The 18,403-nt window shown below is 41.5% G+C and overlaps 1 protein-coding gene across 2 annotated transcripts; it reads left to right on the top strand.

Moving 5' to 3' along the window:
• Positions 1-503: 503 nt before the first annotated feature.
• On the top strand, positions 504-17,897 carry rassf8a (Ras association domain family member 8a). Of its 2 annotated transcripts, none has more exons than XM_042496126.2 (6): positions 504-889; positions 7,571-7,772; positions 10,029-10,819; positions 11,053-11,250; positions 11,710-11,854; positions 14,242-17,897. In XM_042496126.2, the coding sequence occupies exons 2-6, from the start codon at positions 7,670-7,672 to the stop codon at positions 14,361-14,363; spliced, it is 1,359 nt and encodes a 452-aa protein (XP_042352060.1). In that variant the 5' UTR covers positions 504-889; positions 7,571-7,669; the 3' UTR covers positions 14,364-17,897. The 2 variants fall into 2 exon arrangements, with proteins under 2 accessions (XP_042352060.1, XP_042352059.1); XM_042496125.2 differs by having other exon boundaries at positions 10,029-10,825.
• Positions 17,898-18,403: the final 506 nt, after the last annotated feature.

Genomic DNA, 18,403 nt, shown 5'->3' with positions numbered 1-18,403 from the left:
GTAAATGAGTAGTTTTAAGCATCGATTTTTAAAACATTATAGTATAAAGTGTAATTAATGACAACTTACACCATAAATTGATGCATAAAAAGTGGTCAGTATTGAGCACAAAAGTGTTTGATGCTCAAAATGTTCTGCCATCATTTCATACCACTTTGAATAAATGCAATGCACCACTTTATGAAAACAGACAATGAACCACTTTCACTACATCTGCAGGAAATCTCTGTTAGACCACTGAGCATTTTCAATGCCTTTTGTTCATTGACAAAGTTTCCAAGAACATCCATTAAACATCTCTATATAAATCTATCAATTTCATGATATATTGGACATCTGATAAAAGGATCGACGCTTTGCTGATAATTTTTTATCTGAGTATTTCAGATGGGGTTATGTTAGTATCTCATGAAAAGAAGAGTGTGTGATGTAATTGTGCTGTTTAGACGTCCTGAGTGTGTAAAAGTTGGCTGTAGGTAGCCTCCCCCCTCAGAGTGTATTGCAGCTTTAAACAGTCCACAATGCCTTGCGGTGTCCCAGTTCCAATCCCAATGCGATGTATTTACCAGCAGGAGTAATGAAACGGGGAGAGGGGCATTTTCCGCAGCTTATTGGGGAGACCGCAGAAGACTAGCGCACAGAGAGGACATACAAAAACTTTCGGACAGAGGACCAAAACGTCATTTTTTTTGACGGCGTCGGTAGCCTTTTATTCAGTTTTCTGTCCGACAGCCAAAACGTTACTTTGTCGCAGTTGGTTGGAAGTGATTTTGTGGGCAATGGTGAAAGAGGGACACATTTTGCGGAATTCTCGCCTTTACCTGTGTTTCCCCCCGAAACTTCACTTCGGATAGGAAACACTGAGTTGAATCCTGTTTGCGCCATTAAGGTAAGATCATTACACGGACCTAATAATAGCTGAATGTGCTGCGGCTGAGCCCGCTGTAGTTGAGAGGCTGAGATAACGGAAACATTTCAGTAGTAGAATAGTTCGGCTACTCTCTGAGCCCACTACAGCCCATTATCGCCATTTCTCCAGCCTCGTCCCACTCGACACCAACAATATGAGGCAGAGGTGCAAAATAATGCTCAAAATGCTAATGTGTAATCTTTTTTTAGGCTAATAAGTGCTAGAATACCAAGCTACAACGGCTTTCTATCGTGTCTTTATGTGTTGGTATGACAAATAAGGCCAGATAAAAGCATTTTTAGGGTTTCTCAGACTTTATTATTCTCCTGTATCATCTCAGCAGGCCCTGGTGTTTTGTAAAACATTACTATGCTATATACATATATTTGCCCTTTTATATCATTGTCATTATTATATAAATATAACAAGCTCTGGTGGATTGAAACATATTCACACTTAAGTAATCATAACAGAATATGAGTTTAAAATCACTTATTTTATCTAAAGCCCTGGTGCCATATACTGAACATAAACCAGGTGCAGCAGAACCAACCTGGGGACTTGTTGCACTCTGCAAAGGTTTTATGTCTCACAGTCTTTATGATCCAAGACGACTGTTTTAGTTTAGAAATAGAATCATGTAATTCAGTATTCTTTGCTTCAGTTGATAATGTCACAGCACCATGAAGTCCAGACTGCAAAGAACTACCTACACACTGTAAAAATAAATAAGTTTTGCCGCTTTTTGTGTGAGGCTGCCATTTCAGCTGCCGCTGCAGTTCTGTGAATGCACATACAAGAGTGTGATTCAGCCCCAGATGATGTTTTACAAACCGCTGTAACATGTAAACCTTGGCTACAGGCCTCCTGTTGCCCCACTGTGCCTCTGCCCCGGTGCAGAAGCCTGCTGCCTGCCCTGCTGGCTCTTCAAAGCTGGCTAGTGAGCAGTGAATATGGCAAGGGAACAAAGGCGGCATTATTGCTGGCCGAACGTGCCGTCCAGATGTTCAAGATCCTGCCAGCACTGACCTCCCAAATGGGGGAGGCCGCTCCAGCGCCTAATAGTTTAATATCAGCCAGGCAGAGAGAGAGAGGCTTGCTCCAAGGCAGAGGCCACTGGAGAGCTCTCTGGAGCTCAGGGTGTTGCCTGTAGCGTGACTGGATGTGGGGCTAATCCCCAAAACCCGGATCCTCAGACTGGAGTTGGAACAAAAAATTGGATGTGTGAAGTACTAAGTAATGCCTCTTTCTGTGAGATTGATATATGTGATATTTTGGGGTTACTTTGGCATTTTAGGTGGTTGGGCTACAACACATAGTCCTCAGAAGCTTTACACACATAAAAACTCTGAATAAAATATATTCCTTTCTGCTAATAAATGTTGCCTTTTAGCCTCTGATTAAGTGGTGGGACAATGTCACCTGTAATTACCTATTAATTAACAGTGATCTATATTGCAGGTGTTAGGTCTTGTCATTGTGTGGAGGCTAATGTGTCTGAGACAATAAATTAACTAAGAGGTGGCTGACGTAGTGCGCAGCAGAGGTTTTTAGGAGTATAAGAGAAGAATAAAACCTCTAAAAACTTTTGCTACTAGAATCTAAAACTAGAACTTTTTTCTGTTTTTGAGAGCCGTCGACTTTAAGATTTCAGCTATTCACAACGTCGCAGACACACGTTTGCTGATCTTTTAATGATTATCCAGATCAAATACCCTTTAGAAGGAGTTTCTCGGAGTGTCATTGCATTGTTGTGGCTTGTTGCAAAGCCATCAAGATCACAGAGCCGGCGGACCCTCGACTTTCTTGTCTCTTAGTCATGGACCGTTGCATTCTCACAGCCCAGGAATGCATACCCTGGATGTTATCAGTTTCCACTCTACAGGATCAAGGCCCATCTCTGGCAACAGTCTTTGCCCTGCTCTCTAATGTTTACACTTGCAGAGGGTACTGTATACACGCCAGGCTGACATACTGACGACGAGGAGATTCTTTATCTGTTTCCCACCGCAAGACCCTTAACTTTTACCCTCAGGGGTCCCAGCTTGTCAGCAAATCTTGCATTTATGTTATACTGTTGTCAACCAAATGCGTTTGGGCTCAGGGATTATACCGGCTGTAGCATTTGAAGCCAATCTGGAGGAACTGAAAGCAAGAAAAGAGATTTCTCTGGTTAGTTCCAACTGATTCACCACCAGTGCCTCCACAATAAACCAGCGTGTGTCTCAGGCTGCTCACTGAGATCTGTTTCACAACAGATCTGTTACCCATTACAGAAGGGTATAAATTGCGAGTAATTACATGTTGCTCTGCGGGGAATGCAATTTGAATTAAAGTTTGGTTAGGAAGAGGCTACGAGGTTTAAGTAGTAGAACAGACTGCTGTTCATTCTACAAGAAGTATCCCATTGTCTTTGATTAACAGCAACGTGGGGGCGTTATGCATGTCAGAAACCTTCTATAATAAATTAGTTGCTAGTTTTAATTGGCCATTTGGATATAACTCCCTCAAAACTTACAGTGACTTTGTGAACAATGGTCAGCAAATCTGGATAGGAACCAAAGTGTAATAGTGTCCATTCCTGGAGGTGGTACTTGGAACATTAGTGTTTTCCTGTGAGATCATTTTTCTCAACCAAGTTCAGTTGCAGCCCTGCAGCCTTTCTCCTGAGTCAAGCTCTGTCTTGGTTTTGTTTTTAATGTAATGAATGCCCATTTCGTTTTCCTCAAATATGCCCTTGTTCAGCAAACTGCTAAACTGCACAATCCTCAGGCCAATCTGTGATGCTTGACAGATTGTTAATCCTCAAAGAAGCAGTGCCGTATTTAAGCTCCTACAGTAGAAACTCCTACAGTATTTCTTGTATGTTACAGCAGTGTGTTAGTCGTGATGAAACACCCACAGGAACATATGGTAGGTTGTTTACACCAGCAGCCAGTTGAAGCCATTTTCCTGCCAGCTTTGTGTGCTCCTGTAGGCCTGGAGAATTGTCATCAGCAGCCGGGCAGGCAGGCTGCTCAGTGCTGCTAACACACCTCACTGCTCTCAGAGGAATGCATCTTGAGTCAACACTACTGAACCAATACGAGCCTGCAACCAACGTGCACTGTGCTCATGAGGAGTTTGATGTTTTGCTGCACTTGATCATCTCTCGCCTGAGCTTAAATAGAATTCACAAGAATTTAAGCCCTCCTCTGTCTCATGAAATGCCTTTTCTGGCATAAGACGAGCTGCACAAATCAGGGAGCGGGCATCTCCCCAGGCTTTGGCTATGACAGGCTGGAGGAATGGAGCTTGCAGAGCTCAGGATTGGCACTGTGCCCCACACTGCTGTGCCTGTATCGTCAGTTAGGTTTCCTGGGTTAATGCTAATGAATATAAATGTTACGAGTCTGGACCAGAGCAAGTGACATTTATAAATGCCCCACTGAGTCTTGTGACGTTTGTGCAAGGAAGAGGCATTGAGTCAGCCAGTTTGCTTTGTCTTTACTGCGCATGAAATGAACTGTTCTATTTGAACAGGTATCTTTTTTGTGCATTGATATGCATTATTTTTTAAATCATTGTAAAAGGGACAGTGCAACCTAAAATCAGAAATACACATTTTTTCCTCTTACCTGTGGTGTTGTTTATCAGTCTAGATTGTTTTGGTGTGAGTTGCAGAGTGTTGAAGAGATCGCTCGTTGAGATGCCTGCCTTCTCTCAAGCATAATGAAACAAGATGGCACTTGGCTTGTGGTGCTTAAAGAGACAAAAAAAAAAGCATTTGGAAAAACTCAACAGAAATGTTTCTTTCCAGAAATCATGACCTGGTTATAATCCACAGACCTTGTTGTGAGCAGTTTTTTGTAGGAACTTTTTTCTCTCTACCCAGCTATATCCACCGATTGGATTACCACGCAGACGGAAGTGTTCATCTACTCATGCTGTGCTCGTGAAAGCCCAACATGTAAAGATTTATGGCGTCCTTCTCGGCTGAGCTGTAATGTTAGCTAACTCAGTGGTGTTGTTGCTGGTGAGCTAGCAATAAATGCACGCTTCCCTCTGAGCAGTTAAATGGTTGGTGGGTGCACTTTGGTTAAGAAAATACACGAAACTGCTCGAAACAAGGTCTGTGGATTATCTTGAGCAACCAGGTCAAGATTTCTGAGGAGTGCCATCTAATTTCATTATATTGGAAGAAAAGCAGAAATCTCTTTGGCTGATATCTCCAACACTGCAGCTCACACCAAAACTATCTAGATTAATAAATAGCACCACAGATAAGAGGTAAATATGCATTTTTGATTTGGGGTTGAACTGTCCCTTTAATGCCAATGCAATATACAGTGTTTCACGTGGTGGTCCTTAAATCCCCCTGGCTTAGTGTTTTTATAGGTGGTATTTTTTAGCCACTTTCCCCTTCCCCCTCTCGTGTATCCAGACCTTCACCCTTGTTGATCCACTTTGCCTGCTTTGCATCAAGACCCACTCACTCCCCATTACTGTTTCCTCACAGCCCTGGAAAAGGGTTAAACAAAATGGTGACTGTGTTTTGGGTCATTTCAGAAAAATCTCGCAGTATGCTCGTGTCTGACTCTTTTCCTGTTCCTCTCCACCCTTCAGCCTTAATGCCATTTAAGGGCAGTCTGAATGAAGGACAAAAGCACTTTGTAACCAGCTGTGAATCCGCCAAGAATAGAGTGATCAAGAGTCCAGGCCACAGACAAAGGTGACACTCGCGTACATACAGATGCACAGACTGAACGCACTGGATTAATACAAAAAGAGACACTCCCTCAGAGCCCTGAACAAACACTTGAATCTGAGTCCCTGAATGTCTCCTAATGACATGAGATTTTGTTGTGTTTGTTTGTTGGTAGAGAAAATATCCAATTGGTCAGGCATTCAACTGAAAATTAAAAACTGTCATCCAAGAGGTTTGGGAACTTGTGAGGGGAACCGTTGACCTTTTTAAAAAATAAACAGCTGAAAGTCTGATCATCATTAGCTGCAGCCTCTCTTTATCTAACTCTACAAATGTTACCTTGCAGCACTTCCTAATGTCTTTACCATATTTAGAAAAGCAATTGGTGGGGTGTAGGACAGGCTGATGTGGATGACTTTGTGAATGTAGATAGGGACTACGTGGGCTGGGGGAGGTGTAATTGGTGTGGGGCTGGCGAACAAAAGGACCTTTTGACTCTGTAGTGTAGGTGCAGTGAAGGTTAGATCCATGGAGAGTGATACAGATCTGGGGAGATGCCATTCATTTTCTCTCTTGGTAAACTGTCCTTGAAGAACATTTTGAAGGATACCTCCTCCTAAATGGGTAGTTCATACACTATTATGTCAGTTAACCACATTATTAATACGTGCTTTGTAAGAAATAAATCTGATAATGCGATTTTGTGAATCTTTGAAGTGCATCAGCAATCAGTCAGTGGTGATCATATGAAAAAAACTTCATGTTTCTCACTCTACTATTTTGTTAAATTTGTACTTTGTAACATAGACCCTTTTTACATGGACACTGCACTAAAGAACCGCTACAAAGTCCCCTCTTTTTGCCTTATTTAAATTTTTACGCAGAACAAACAACGGTGGCATCGTGCCACTCCAGTGTGTGAGTTTAGACAGCAACCCGGCATTACAGAAGAAAAAAAGTGATGAGCGTGACATTTAACATAACAGTGTCAGCCTCCAGCGCGACATATAATATATGTGTCGGCAGCACTTTATAAATAATGACAATGGCATTACATAGCAATAACAACTATTTACTGGTCCTGGTATATGACGGATGAACTCATCCTCTGCTCTGAGAGTAAGGAGCTGCCAGACTTCATTGTTCACCCAATATGCGAACATCCGTCCATCCTGTCGGCTGTGATTCTACAGTCACACTATTTTGGCGCCATTATTACCTCTGTTGCTGGCTCAAAGACGAGACAACTCTGCGCCCCCCCCACAACCACAATTATACCCTTTATGCAGAATGGTGAGGCCGCGTAACGACACATTATTCCTGCCTTGAACAAGCAGGGTAAAAGGGGACACACTGTTGACTATTCAAATGATTATGTGAGAATAAAGGACTCAACCATATTACATGTGTTACACAACAGTGAAAATAACAGTGACATCAAAAACAAAACCCTACTCTACTCCCTCGAGTTATGATTCATCCAGCTCTCCCTTTTAATTACATTTCCATGCCTTCTCTGTTTCACTCTCTGTTCCTGTCCTCTCTGTGTCACTGAGTCAATCTTCCTACTCTGTCTTCGCCACTTCCATGAAATTCTCTGTACAAAAGCAGGAACTGGGTTTGGGAATGCCTGCTGGCAGACTCTTCCTGCACCCCCAACAGACATGTACCTATTCATAGAGAAGAACAAAACAACAGCGTTATGGCCAGCTGGTCTTGGCATGCTTGGCTGTAGGAGTCCATTCTCTGCAGGACTTTCCTTTAACCATTATCTGCTGCTAAAATAGCCTGGCTCTACCTTGTTGTAAGTCCTCTTTGGGCAATTTGTGTTACAGGGTATCCCCACGGGTGGAACTGTTTGCATTATCATGTGTCTGTTAAGACTTTGTCCTTTAAGGCGACTGAATGTTATATCTGTGGCCTTGAGCACATCCTGACTAACCACTTCCTGTTTTCCTGTGTTTCCTCCTCAGCAAAGTAGCCAGAGGGGCTTTAGCTGCCCTGCACCACTGGAGCCTTCAATAATGTCGGGGCCAACACAACACAACCGGCTCCATCGCTTCTGACCCAACATGGAGCTCAAAGTCTGGGTGGATGGCGTCCAGAGGGTCGTCTGTGGGGTCACTGAGGCAACCACTTGCCAGGAAGTGGTTATTGCTCTGGCACAAGCCATAGGTAGATCATTTTGTATTGTAAAGCCACCAGCACAAGCAAACAAAAAGAGTGTTAGGGATGGCGCATAGAGCCAGGAAAGGGGGATGATTTCCATAATAAAACTCAAGAGTTTCTGAGATTAAAATTATACATTTTTCGAGAAAAAAAACGTGGATATTCTCTATGAATTAACCCTGGTCTCATACATGACAGTCCCATGCTTGACTCATTGATCAACCACAACTCCCTCTCTATGTGGACTTTGTCACTCTTTATACTATTTCACCTGACTTTCTGGCAGTAAATTTGTGGCTTTTCTTCTCGTAAATGTATTACTTGAATCTCAGAGAATATCCCTTTTTTTCTCATAAATTTACCTCTGTAATCTCGAAGAATATTTAGGATTCTTCTCATAAATGCACCACTTTAATGTTAGAGAATATAATATATTTTTTCTCATAAATTTACAACTTTAATCTCAAATAATGTCCAAATTTTTATCATAAATTTTCCTCTGGAATGTCAGAGAATGTCCACGTTTTTCCTTATAAATGTATCCCTTTAATCTCAGATGATGTTTGTTTTACTTTTTTCTTGTAAATGTACAACTGTAATCTCCTTAAATTAGATTTTTTTCTGACTCTTACCTGCTCCCCTAGCTCCGTATTTTCATTAATTTTACCTGCAAAGGCCCTAATACGCCTTTTTAGATGTGTACATCTGAACCCAGGAATTGTATACTAGTCGTTTGGTGGTTAATTTACGCTACTGATACTGATTAAATTCTGATATGTTGGAACACTAAATGACAATTTCTACACCTGTCTTTCTTAATTTCTGATCGAAATCCACTTTTGTCAGGTTTTTTCCAGTCACGTTAAACTGCTTCTCCACGTTGTACTTATGGATTCCTAGTAAAGTCAGGCAATGTATTTGGTTGTAAAAGGATACAGGCAATCCAGGCTATAAGCATAATTTAAATTGGTGAAATTCAGACAGAACGTAGCTCATGTGTACTAACGCTAACACAACAGAGAAAATCCACTTGTCATCTAAATGTTAGTTACAGGTTGATCTGATTGTGAAACACTTCTATGTTAGCCATACCTCCATTTGAAAGTCACTTATAAAGGAGGACAGACCGCTTATTTAAAAATGTTTCTCTCCCACGTAGTACTTTGAGTTCTTGACTTAACATGGTATTCGGTTCCACTGTATTCTGCTAAACTTTTACTGTTTTCTTCACACTCTAAGGTGTTAAACAGCTGAAGCCTTTTCATCAACTGACCACTGTACTCACAAACTACCAAACTGCATTTTGTTAACTGAGAAGAGGTCGTTCTGAAGTAAACACGTATTTGAGTCTCCTGCCCACATGTAAACCCCCTGCTGAGATACACTGGGTCATAGTTAGAGGCTTTATTGGTACTTTCTTGGATCTAAGCACCCCCGTTTCCCATATGGCTCCTCGAGGAACGAGGGCACTTGAGCAGACTGTATTGACATCACTTCCCACAAAGCGCAGGGTAGGAGGAGGGAAAGTCTGACTCATCCTTCAGACTCCTGCCAAACTGAGAAAGCAGCACTTCTTAGCCCCCTCCTCTGCCTTTTTTCTATTAAAACCATATACACCATGTTAAGTGATCAGACATCAATATTGATTTAGCACTTTGGCATTTTACAACTGTTTCTGTCTACACCCTAATACTACAAGTGTCTATGTTTCCTCTAAACAGTGTAAAATAATTTCTTTCTTATAAACATGAATTAAATGTAATGTGAGAGCGGAGAACTCACTGAGAAACCCCCAGCATGGCAGATCTGCCCCACTTTTAGCCTCTTTTGGCTGATTGTTCTGTTTTCCAGCCTGCATTTTTACTCTATGGTAGAGACTTAAGGCTCTCATCTCATTTATAAAACCACTGAGCTGTTTTCAGAAACCACACTCAGACAAGCTGGTTCAAATTTGAATGTTTCAATTGTTAGATGGGCAGAAGCATAATTCCAACAGGACGATAATGTAGCTCCGTCTCTGTTAAATATGTAAGAAGAGATTTGCAAACATCTTAACTGTTGGATAAGATGACAGTATATCATAGGTGCGTTTCTGTGAGTTTGTTTCAGAAATTTTTTACCCTTTTAATGGACAAAATTGCTTTAAGCAGCTTTAAATAAAAGTTAAAATCCTTGCAAATTTGTGTAACCATCCACCAGCATGAGAATTGTTTACAAGTCATGTTTTTTAAAAGTGTGTTGTTTTTTTGTGTCTTTTTACAGGCCGCACTGGGAGATATACTTTGGTAGAAAAATGGCGGGACACTGAGCGTCACCTAGCCCCTCATGAGAGTCCTGTGGCCTCTCTTAACACCTGGGGCCAGTATGCTGGTGACGTCCAGCTGATTCTGCACCGCACAGGCCCCTCCCTGACTGAACGACCCCCCTCTGAAGGACCCCCTCTCAGGGGGCCTGAACGTGGTCTGCACCGGCAGAGCCTCCCTCCCCTCGCAAAGCTTCGTCATCCCAATGATCGCTCCCTGCGACGCCGTGAACCGCGCCGAAAGTCTCTGACTTTCACTGGTGCACCAAGAGGCCTTAGGGAGATACTGAGCGGAGGCCGAATCGGCGAGGCTGAGGCTAAACGCAGACTCCTCCTAGGAAACGGTGGGAATCACCACCATGGACCAGCCATTGGGACTGCATCGCCTGGCCTGTGGGCCTGTCGCATGGAAGATCTTGTCAGACTGGTCGGTCTGCAGAGAGAGACTCTGAATGTGCTGGAGAAAAAGCTGGAGGCCTATGAAGCGGAGCTCCAGGGCTGGGCTGAAGGGCGAGGGGGGCGAAGTGGAGGGTGCATTGGGGACCCAGGTGGAGGCGGAGGGCTGATAGAAGAGATCCTGAGGCTGGAAAAGCATCTGAGGAAGAACGACGTGGAGATGGAGGAGGAGGAGTTTTGGGCCACTGAGCTGCAGATTGAGCTAGAGAGTGAGAGACAGCTGGAGGAAAGACTGCAGGAGCTTAGAGGACGTCTGCAGGGCTGTGAAATGGAGATCGAAGAAAAGCTGGCAATGGTACAGGTGTGCTATGTGTGGGATATTTTGGGGATATTGAATTGAAAATCCTGGGTTTTTGTAGAAACTTTTGGGAAAAAATAACCAGCTAAGAATTACAGAAGAAGATTTCCCTGGTTGGTTGTGTTACATCGTACTTGTTTATCTATTACCAGTCTTTCTGATGATGTTTGTATACTGTAGTAGGTGCTTTCCCTCTTTCTCCATATCTATTTATTTCTCCGCCCCATCAGGGTGTGGAGGCAGGCCTGGAAGAGGAGCGGCTGCAGAGGGAGCGGCAGGAGACCCAGTGGGTCAGTGAGGCAGAGGCTCGGGCTCAAGTGCTCAGGGTCAAAGCAGAACTGAAAGCCCAGGAGAGACAGGCTGTCCAGCTGGAGAGCAGCTGCAGGGCTGTGGACAGGTCACTTGGACAAAGCAGCAAGAAACTGCAGGTGAGACATATGCATGCATCTGACTTGTTTTTAATTGCCCTGGCTTTTTGTGTGTGTAGAAAATAGTGCTGCATAGTGATGTAGTGATTAGGGAGACCATCCATCAGTAAGAATGCATTTGAGCATCTGTTCAGTGGAATCATCCCTTGCTGTGATGCTGAATCCTTGCCAGTATGAACGGGAACTTCTGTTTCTCTTACACATCAAAGTCTGTTTCCAGGTCTTTGTGAAAAAAAGAACATCTAAAGCCTGCAGAGTGCTGTGTGAAATTGGCTCAAGTGACACTTTGATGTCAATATAACTGAACTTGTCATCAATCAAATCGACAAGGACTTCAAGATTTGAAGTCATACTGCTAGTGTCTGGACATCCAAATACTAAAACACAGTCTCGTAAAATCTGTAGATGTCAATTTCAAGCTGTTGGTAATGCTTTCATATTTTTCCTGTTTCCTTGAAGGACATGCAGCACGAGCTGGAACAGCTGACCAAGGAGCTGAGGCAGGTTAACCTGCAGCAGTTCATCAAGCAGACCGGCACCAAGGTCACAGTGCTGCCGGCTGAACCCAGTGAGGATGACAGTACTCACAACAGTCATGGTATAGGTAATACTGTTTTCCTGTTAACATTAAATAGGTGGATTTTTGTTCTCTTGAGGACTATTCTCTGGAGTTTAAGATATTATTTGTGTGTCAAATTTAATAATACAGTCACATATAGTGTTACAAGGTATCGTTACTGATGAAACTGACCTTGTAGGTGCAGTATGTAGTCGGTCAGATAGGGGTCTGTTAAGTCTATCTGATCTGAACAGGTCTAACCCAAGACAGAAATTACAATTTATTTCAAAATGCATGCTGTCTGAAGATAAATGCTGCTTTTTAGTTGCCATTCACACAGAGGACACGACTTATATTCTATAAAGTGCATGAAGTGCAGTTTGTCTTTGCATTAGTAAAGTCATTCTGCTCCATCAAGCAGTTATTATTTTTCTACCTCACGTCTTGACAGCCTGCTGAGAGAAAATGACTCAGCTTAGTGTTCAAGTGTGAGCATGCATGTGCATGTGAGACACTGTGATAGAGAAAATGGGGAGGGGGTAGTGCAGAGAACAGTATTAGTTTTTACCCACTCCAATGGCAATTATAGTCTCCATGCCAACAGCTGCTTGGATACAGGCAGACCTGGCATCATTCACTCACCCAACCTTCTCCATCTACCCTTCAATCCGTCTATCACGCTGTCGCTCTATCACATGCTCAGCAGTTTCAGTGATGGGCTCATTGAACCAGAGCTCTGTCATCCTACAGCAGAGAAATGACACATAAACTAAGAGCACTGAGTAATGGGAGAGCTGTCACAATGCAAAAGAGGCGAGCCACATCAACTATCAACCAGCAGGTTATTAAAAACAGTTACAGCAATACTGTACTAGTGACTTATAGTAATTAAAACTTACTTTCTGGAGCAAGTTTGAGGTGAGTCTGGAGCAGAGCATTATGTGTCTTAGCCATGATTGTAACCACCAGTTTGTAAAAGCAAGCTTGGAAGCAAAGAGCTGGATATCCAACTTGCAAAACAAAATGCAAAAACTTATCAAATTAAGCCTGTAAGCACAAAAATGTATGTATTAAAGCAAATATACAGACATAAACATTAAGTTAAACCTCCCACAACGCCTATGAATAATTTAGTATGCAACATTGCCCCTGCCGTAAAAACTCATTTTAAAAAATGCATTTATGTGTAAATGCTGCATATTGGATTCCATAATGCACTTGAATAAAAAAAAACAAAACAATGAAAGCGTGCACCAGGTGGGTTAGTGGGAGGTGTGGGCGCCACATGTACAAAGACAATGTCCTTGAGGCAGCGTCCACAGGTTCGCTTCCAGTCCATGGCCCTTTGCTGCATGTCACCCCCCCCTCTCTCCTCCTTTTACACTGGCACTGTCCTGTCAATTAATGGCAAAATACGCCCAAAAAAACCGCCTAAGTGTGTGGAAAAACATGAGGTGATGGTTAACAATATACCCACTTGATCAGATTTTCGTTAAAAGCTGTAACACTGTCTTAACTTGAACATCTTAGCTCTCCTAAGAGCCCAGATATTTTCTGACTACATGACATGTACTTCATTATTGCATCATTTAGAGCGCCATGTCTCTTTATTAAACTAAACGGTGATGGATTTCAATTATGAAAAGTAATGAATCGAGTGTTCATGTCCTTCTAGTAACCTTCCAATTCATGTGTTAAATCAGTGAGGACTTTTGTGCCCGGCTATAAATTCACTGCCTCAGCTGAGCGTCTGTACGGCTCAGTACTGCCCCTTGGTGGCACCATAGATTCAGATTCAGGTTTGAAAGAAAATTTAAATTCAATATAATATTCTGATTAGTTTTGCACTAATTTGACAGAAGATATTTATATGTACAATTAATTGATTTTCAAGTAATTTGTCAGTATATATTATGATATGGTATATATTGAAATGATATAATATGGATTGTAATAAAGTCAAACTTTGACATTTTAAGTTACACAAATAGTAGTAAGGTGAGAATAATATTAACATAGTTATCAAGCTAATGCTTAGCTTATGTTAGCTTAACAGCTAAGTAACTTTTTTAACAAACTTGTTTAACAAATGAATACAATTTTAAAATACATGCTTTCATGTATTTTATTTTTATTCTACTATTGATCTGGCATCGCATTTGTCAGGACATCATGAGTTGTTAAGGACCTAAAATTCAAGTTTAGGACTTATGACTTGACTCTGAACTTGCTTGTCGTGACCTGGGAGTTGAGTGCAAAGACCTGAGACTTAATTGTGACTTACAAAACAAAACTAGGTTACATTTGGAACTAAGTTTAAAGAAAGATAAACAATTATACAAACATTTGTGCGAAAATCTGACTGAATCTTCAGCACAACACCTTTAAAATACACCTTTAATATTTATAATTATTTTTTATATCATTCTCAGATTTAGTTCCCCTGTCTGGCTCCCTGAAGCGTCCTGTTTCATCACACTCCATGACCAGTCAACTCCGGGTCCTCCACAGCCCTCTCACTTCAGGCCTGAACCCGGAGGGGATCTATGTGTGAGACGGCTCTGCTCAGAGGGAACAGGTCCCGTCTCCCCTCCAGAGTCCATTTCACCGCAGAACACATTTGTAAGTGGATATCTTTGTACAGGATACCTCAGTAGCACACTACTATGCACTGTTGTCTCCACTACCTGAAGGCAACTTCGAGTGTGAAGACTCAAATAGTGAAGGAACAATGTTGATCTTGCAATAGAGCACTTGGTGGAAATGAGAAATGGTTGGAGGGCATGACGATAAAATACAGCAGCAGCACCAGATGTCATGGTCGCACAGTCTCTGAATATATTATGACTTTCTAAACAACAGGCTGTTGTGGACTTCCTTTATTACCATATCCACTTAATGTACTTTTACTCTAACTTTAGTACCTGCTGAATGATTTTTTTATTGTTTTCTCACTCAAGCATCACACATTCAGAAACATTATTGGAATTATTTCTGATCATATTCAACATCTTTAAATGTCCATGATATCATGTGATGAAATGAGGAGCAGATAGCTTCTTCTATATTTACTTATAACAGTTTAGTGTCTTTGCGAGTGATTTACCCGTCAGCCACCTCAAGTCTCTCACTGCAGCTGTAGCATCCAGATGCTGCGGGATGATGACGGCCCCCCTGCAGCGTCCAGTCTCACTGCAGCAGCCCTCGACGTCAAACGATAACAGCGTGGAGCTCGACCGGTGCAAAAAGTCCATTTTAATTTGTCTGTCGAGCTGCACAATTGTACAATGAGAGTTTGCAACACATATAAATTAACATTTCAATACAAGACACCATAATCAAATTGCATTTACAAAACACGCCACGCCAGCCGCACCACTGCAACGCCCCCCAGCGTGCAACCAAACAACTGCGACGACACGCCAGTCAGTTCGCCACACTTCGCTTCGCCCGCCGAACACTCCACAACATGTTCTTCACTCGGCCCAAACTGTGCACTAAGCCACGAACAAACACGTTTGAGTGTAGTGTCACGCTGGCAACAAACAATAATCGCAACAAAGAAAGTTTTACATTTACCATGCTAATCTGCTCTCTCTGCTCGAGGATACCTGCTCGCGGTGTGGCCAATCTGGCGTGTGACGACACTATCGTTTTTTTAATACAGTTTCTGGGGCACGCTGCACAACCCGGAACATGAATAACACAAACTACAAAAGTTACCGCCTCTGGTGGCCACTTACAAGCATCATGATTCAAAACTATTGCCTTTTGAACAGTATTCTCGAGAATCTTGGTATGTGAATCTATGAACTATATCTCTGAAATTGTATGTTATTTCTGCAGTGAATAGCCAGCGTAATGACTGGTTCTTATACAAGTAATGAAGGATCCACTTGTGTCTATAGTAAAACTGTCTAGAATCTATCGTTTTGCATATCAGAATTAACTCCTGTAGTCTGTTCATGTTAAAACTATGCACAAATGGTTAATAGTTTTGTTACTGAAGAATGTTACTGTATGTATGTACCAAAATGATGGCTTACTGTAAATGTTTTCTTACTTTTCAGCTTTATTTAGTGAATTATTATATTTTATTACAAAGCGGTGCATTCACAGTTACAGAAATGCAGTGCCCTCATTCCCGCAGTAATGTCTGCATTATGAAACAGTGTTAATTGCCCTCTTAAGCTGATTTTTGTTGTTAAGATGACTACACAGTATATTTTTGCCAAATGTATTATGCTTTTTTTTCCCTGTGTGGATCGGTGGCCAAAGATTAGCGGGTCTTGTTGCATGATTGTGTCATTTATATAGCCATATCTGGATGTGCAGAGCACCCACAGTGCAGTAAATCAGTTAGTTGGACCTAAATATGGTGGCATGTTGTAATACAATGAATAGCTACAGCTATAGTGTGTATGGGTGTGTGTGTGTGTGTGTGTGTGTGTGTGTGTGTGTGTGTGTGTGTGTGCACGCAGAGTCACAATAGCCAAGGTATGAATCCCCTCTTAGGTTGTAGTTAAGCTGCTAATAACATCAAAGTGCCTTATATCCATTCCACAGTCTGTGTATTCAAATAATGTACCGTGAAGCTTTAGTAGAGACATTGAAGCAATGATCGTAGTCAGCTTAGATCAGATGTTGCTAGATGTTTTAGTGCCACATTGCTGCACAGACAGAAATGGCAATAGCGCAGCATCAAAGTGGAAACTATGACTTTTATCTGTCAGTATTTTGTAGAAAAGTCAACAGAAAGAACATTATTGGTAGTGCTTTCCACTCTGCTACTGTATTATTGTCACCATAATACTATGTGCTATTAAATGCATTCACATTTAAACTGATTTATTTCAACACATACTGTGTACTGTTGATGCAAATTTGGATAAGTAAAGTCAGTAAAGAGGTGTGGAGTAGTCACATGACTTAGACTCAAGTCAGACTCAAGTCACTAATTTGATGACTTTAGACACAACCAAAAAAGACTTGCTATCAACTTGGGATGAAACACCAATGACTCGTGGCTTCGCCTGGACTTGACCATTTTGACTTGAAAATACTTGATACCATCCCCCAATTTAAAAATGTTTTTCTTAAAAAGTGTAACATGAATCAGTTCATTTCCTGAATTAACAAGCATTAGCATGATTCATTATCAGCAAATCCACACTAAGTTTCGCTAACGGCCGACGCTAATTACACCAATCTGACAGCATCCAATCAAGTTGCAGGAGAGAACCGTGAAGAAAGAACTTCATGTCACTGAGTTGGAAAAAAAAGACACAAAAATCAACTTTGTTTGCATACAAAAACTACGCAGTAGTCAACAAAAATCAAGTGCAGTAAGCAAGAAGTGTGGGTTGAAAATTACAGACTGAGCCGAAACTTCCAACTCTGAAATTTTAGGTTGAACAAAATCTGTAAGTTGAGGCTAATGTTAACAGCTAAGTAACTTTTTAACAAACTAGTTTCAACAAATGACTACACTTTTTTAAAAGCATTTGTAATTTTTGTAAATTTAATATATTGTCACAGTCGTTATACTGGCAAGACGTTTGGCGAAGAGCCCATTACGACATGTTAAGGACTTGAAACACAAAGTTTAGGACTTGGGGCTTGATTCGAGACTTGAGCGCAACGAATTGACTCTTACTTGTGACTTGCAAAACAATGACTTGCTGTCACCCAGAAATAAATAGTTGGTGAGAATTTTAACCTGTAGCATTCAGTATCTACAGAAACAACTAAATACATCATCACTCCAGTGTGTCTCTCTGCTTTTTCATTGGAGGAGAGACCTGTTTTTAAAATTTTAGGTTTCAGATACTACGATAGTCTATATATTGGGGTGGATTTTCCCTTTAAGAAACCACTTGTGTGCATTTTCCACCCTGGGATGAAAAGTAGCTGTGGTCACTGTTTACAACCATATACGTTCTAGAGAACTGTAAGATGTCGACTGTACATAACCTGTTTTTATTTTTTCTTGCCTTAATATACTGCAAAGTGTTGACAGATGTATGGCTGTAACTGGCTGCTGATATGACATGGATTGCATGATTCAATAAACCATCTGACAAAGTAAGATGTGTCACAGCTTGTGCTTGTGGTGATTATTTGCCTGTGGATGCAAATGAGTGATTTGTACTGTAGTGTACAGTATGTGCTCTACAGGCTTTTCACCAGTAGATGGAGACATTTACTCAGTATTGGTAGAATGGTAGAAACATGGGCGCAATATGGCTGGAAGAGAATTAAGGAAGAAGCAAGTTTTTCCCCACAGAAGAATGAAATAGGGGTTTTAAATCTGGAAAAATAAAGACAAATATACATTTGCCAACATTTCCAAAGTTACTGGTTACTACAACTTACTGGTAATGAATGTGTAATTGTAGCAGAGAAAGAAGAAGTCATTCAAATGGAAACAGGGGCCGCTGTTGCCTCTACACTGTAAATTTGCTGAAAAAAGCAGCAGCAACTTAAGGCACCATTGTTTCAAAACCTTGAGAGGCATAAGTTGGTGGTAATTGGAGTTCATTGTTGCCAGGATCACTAGAAAGCATTAAATCAGACTCTAAAGTTTCAAAGCTG

Source organism: Plectropomus leopardus, chromosome 7, assembly GCF_026936395.1.
Source record: "Plectropomus leopardus strain MGB_pleo_1.0 chromosome 7, ASM2693639v1, whole genome shotgun sequence".
Taxonomy (NCBI): Eukaryota; Metazoa; Chordata; class Actinopteri; order Perciformes; family Serranidae; genus Plectropomus; species Plectropomus leopardus.
This window is presented reverse-complemented; position numbering and strand designations above follow the sequence as displayed.

Bases quoted from the DNA above. Each gene is read 5' to 3' on its own strand.
- rassf8a (XM_042496125.2), top strand. From the start codon at position 7,670: ATGGAGCTCAAAGTCTGGGTGGATGGCGTCCAGAGGGTCGTCTGTGGG. The intron at 10,826-11,052 runs GTGTGCTATGTG...CCGCCCCATCAG, and splicing joins AAAAGCTGGCAATGGTACAG to GGTGTGGAGGCAGGCCTGGA. The intron at 11,251-11,709 runs GTGAGACATATG...GTTTCCTTGAAG, and splicing joins AAAGCAGCAAGAAACTGCAG to GACATGCAGCACGAGCTGGA.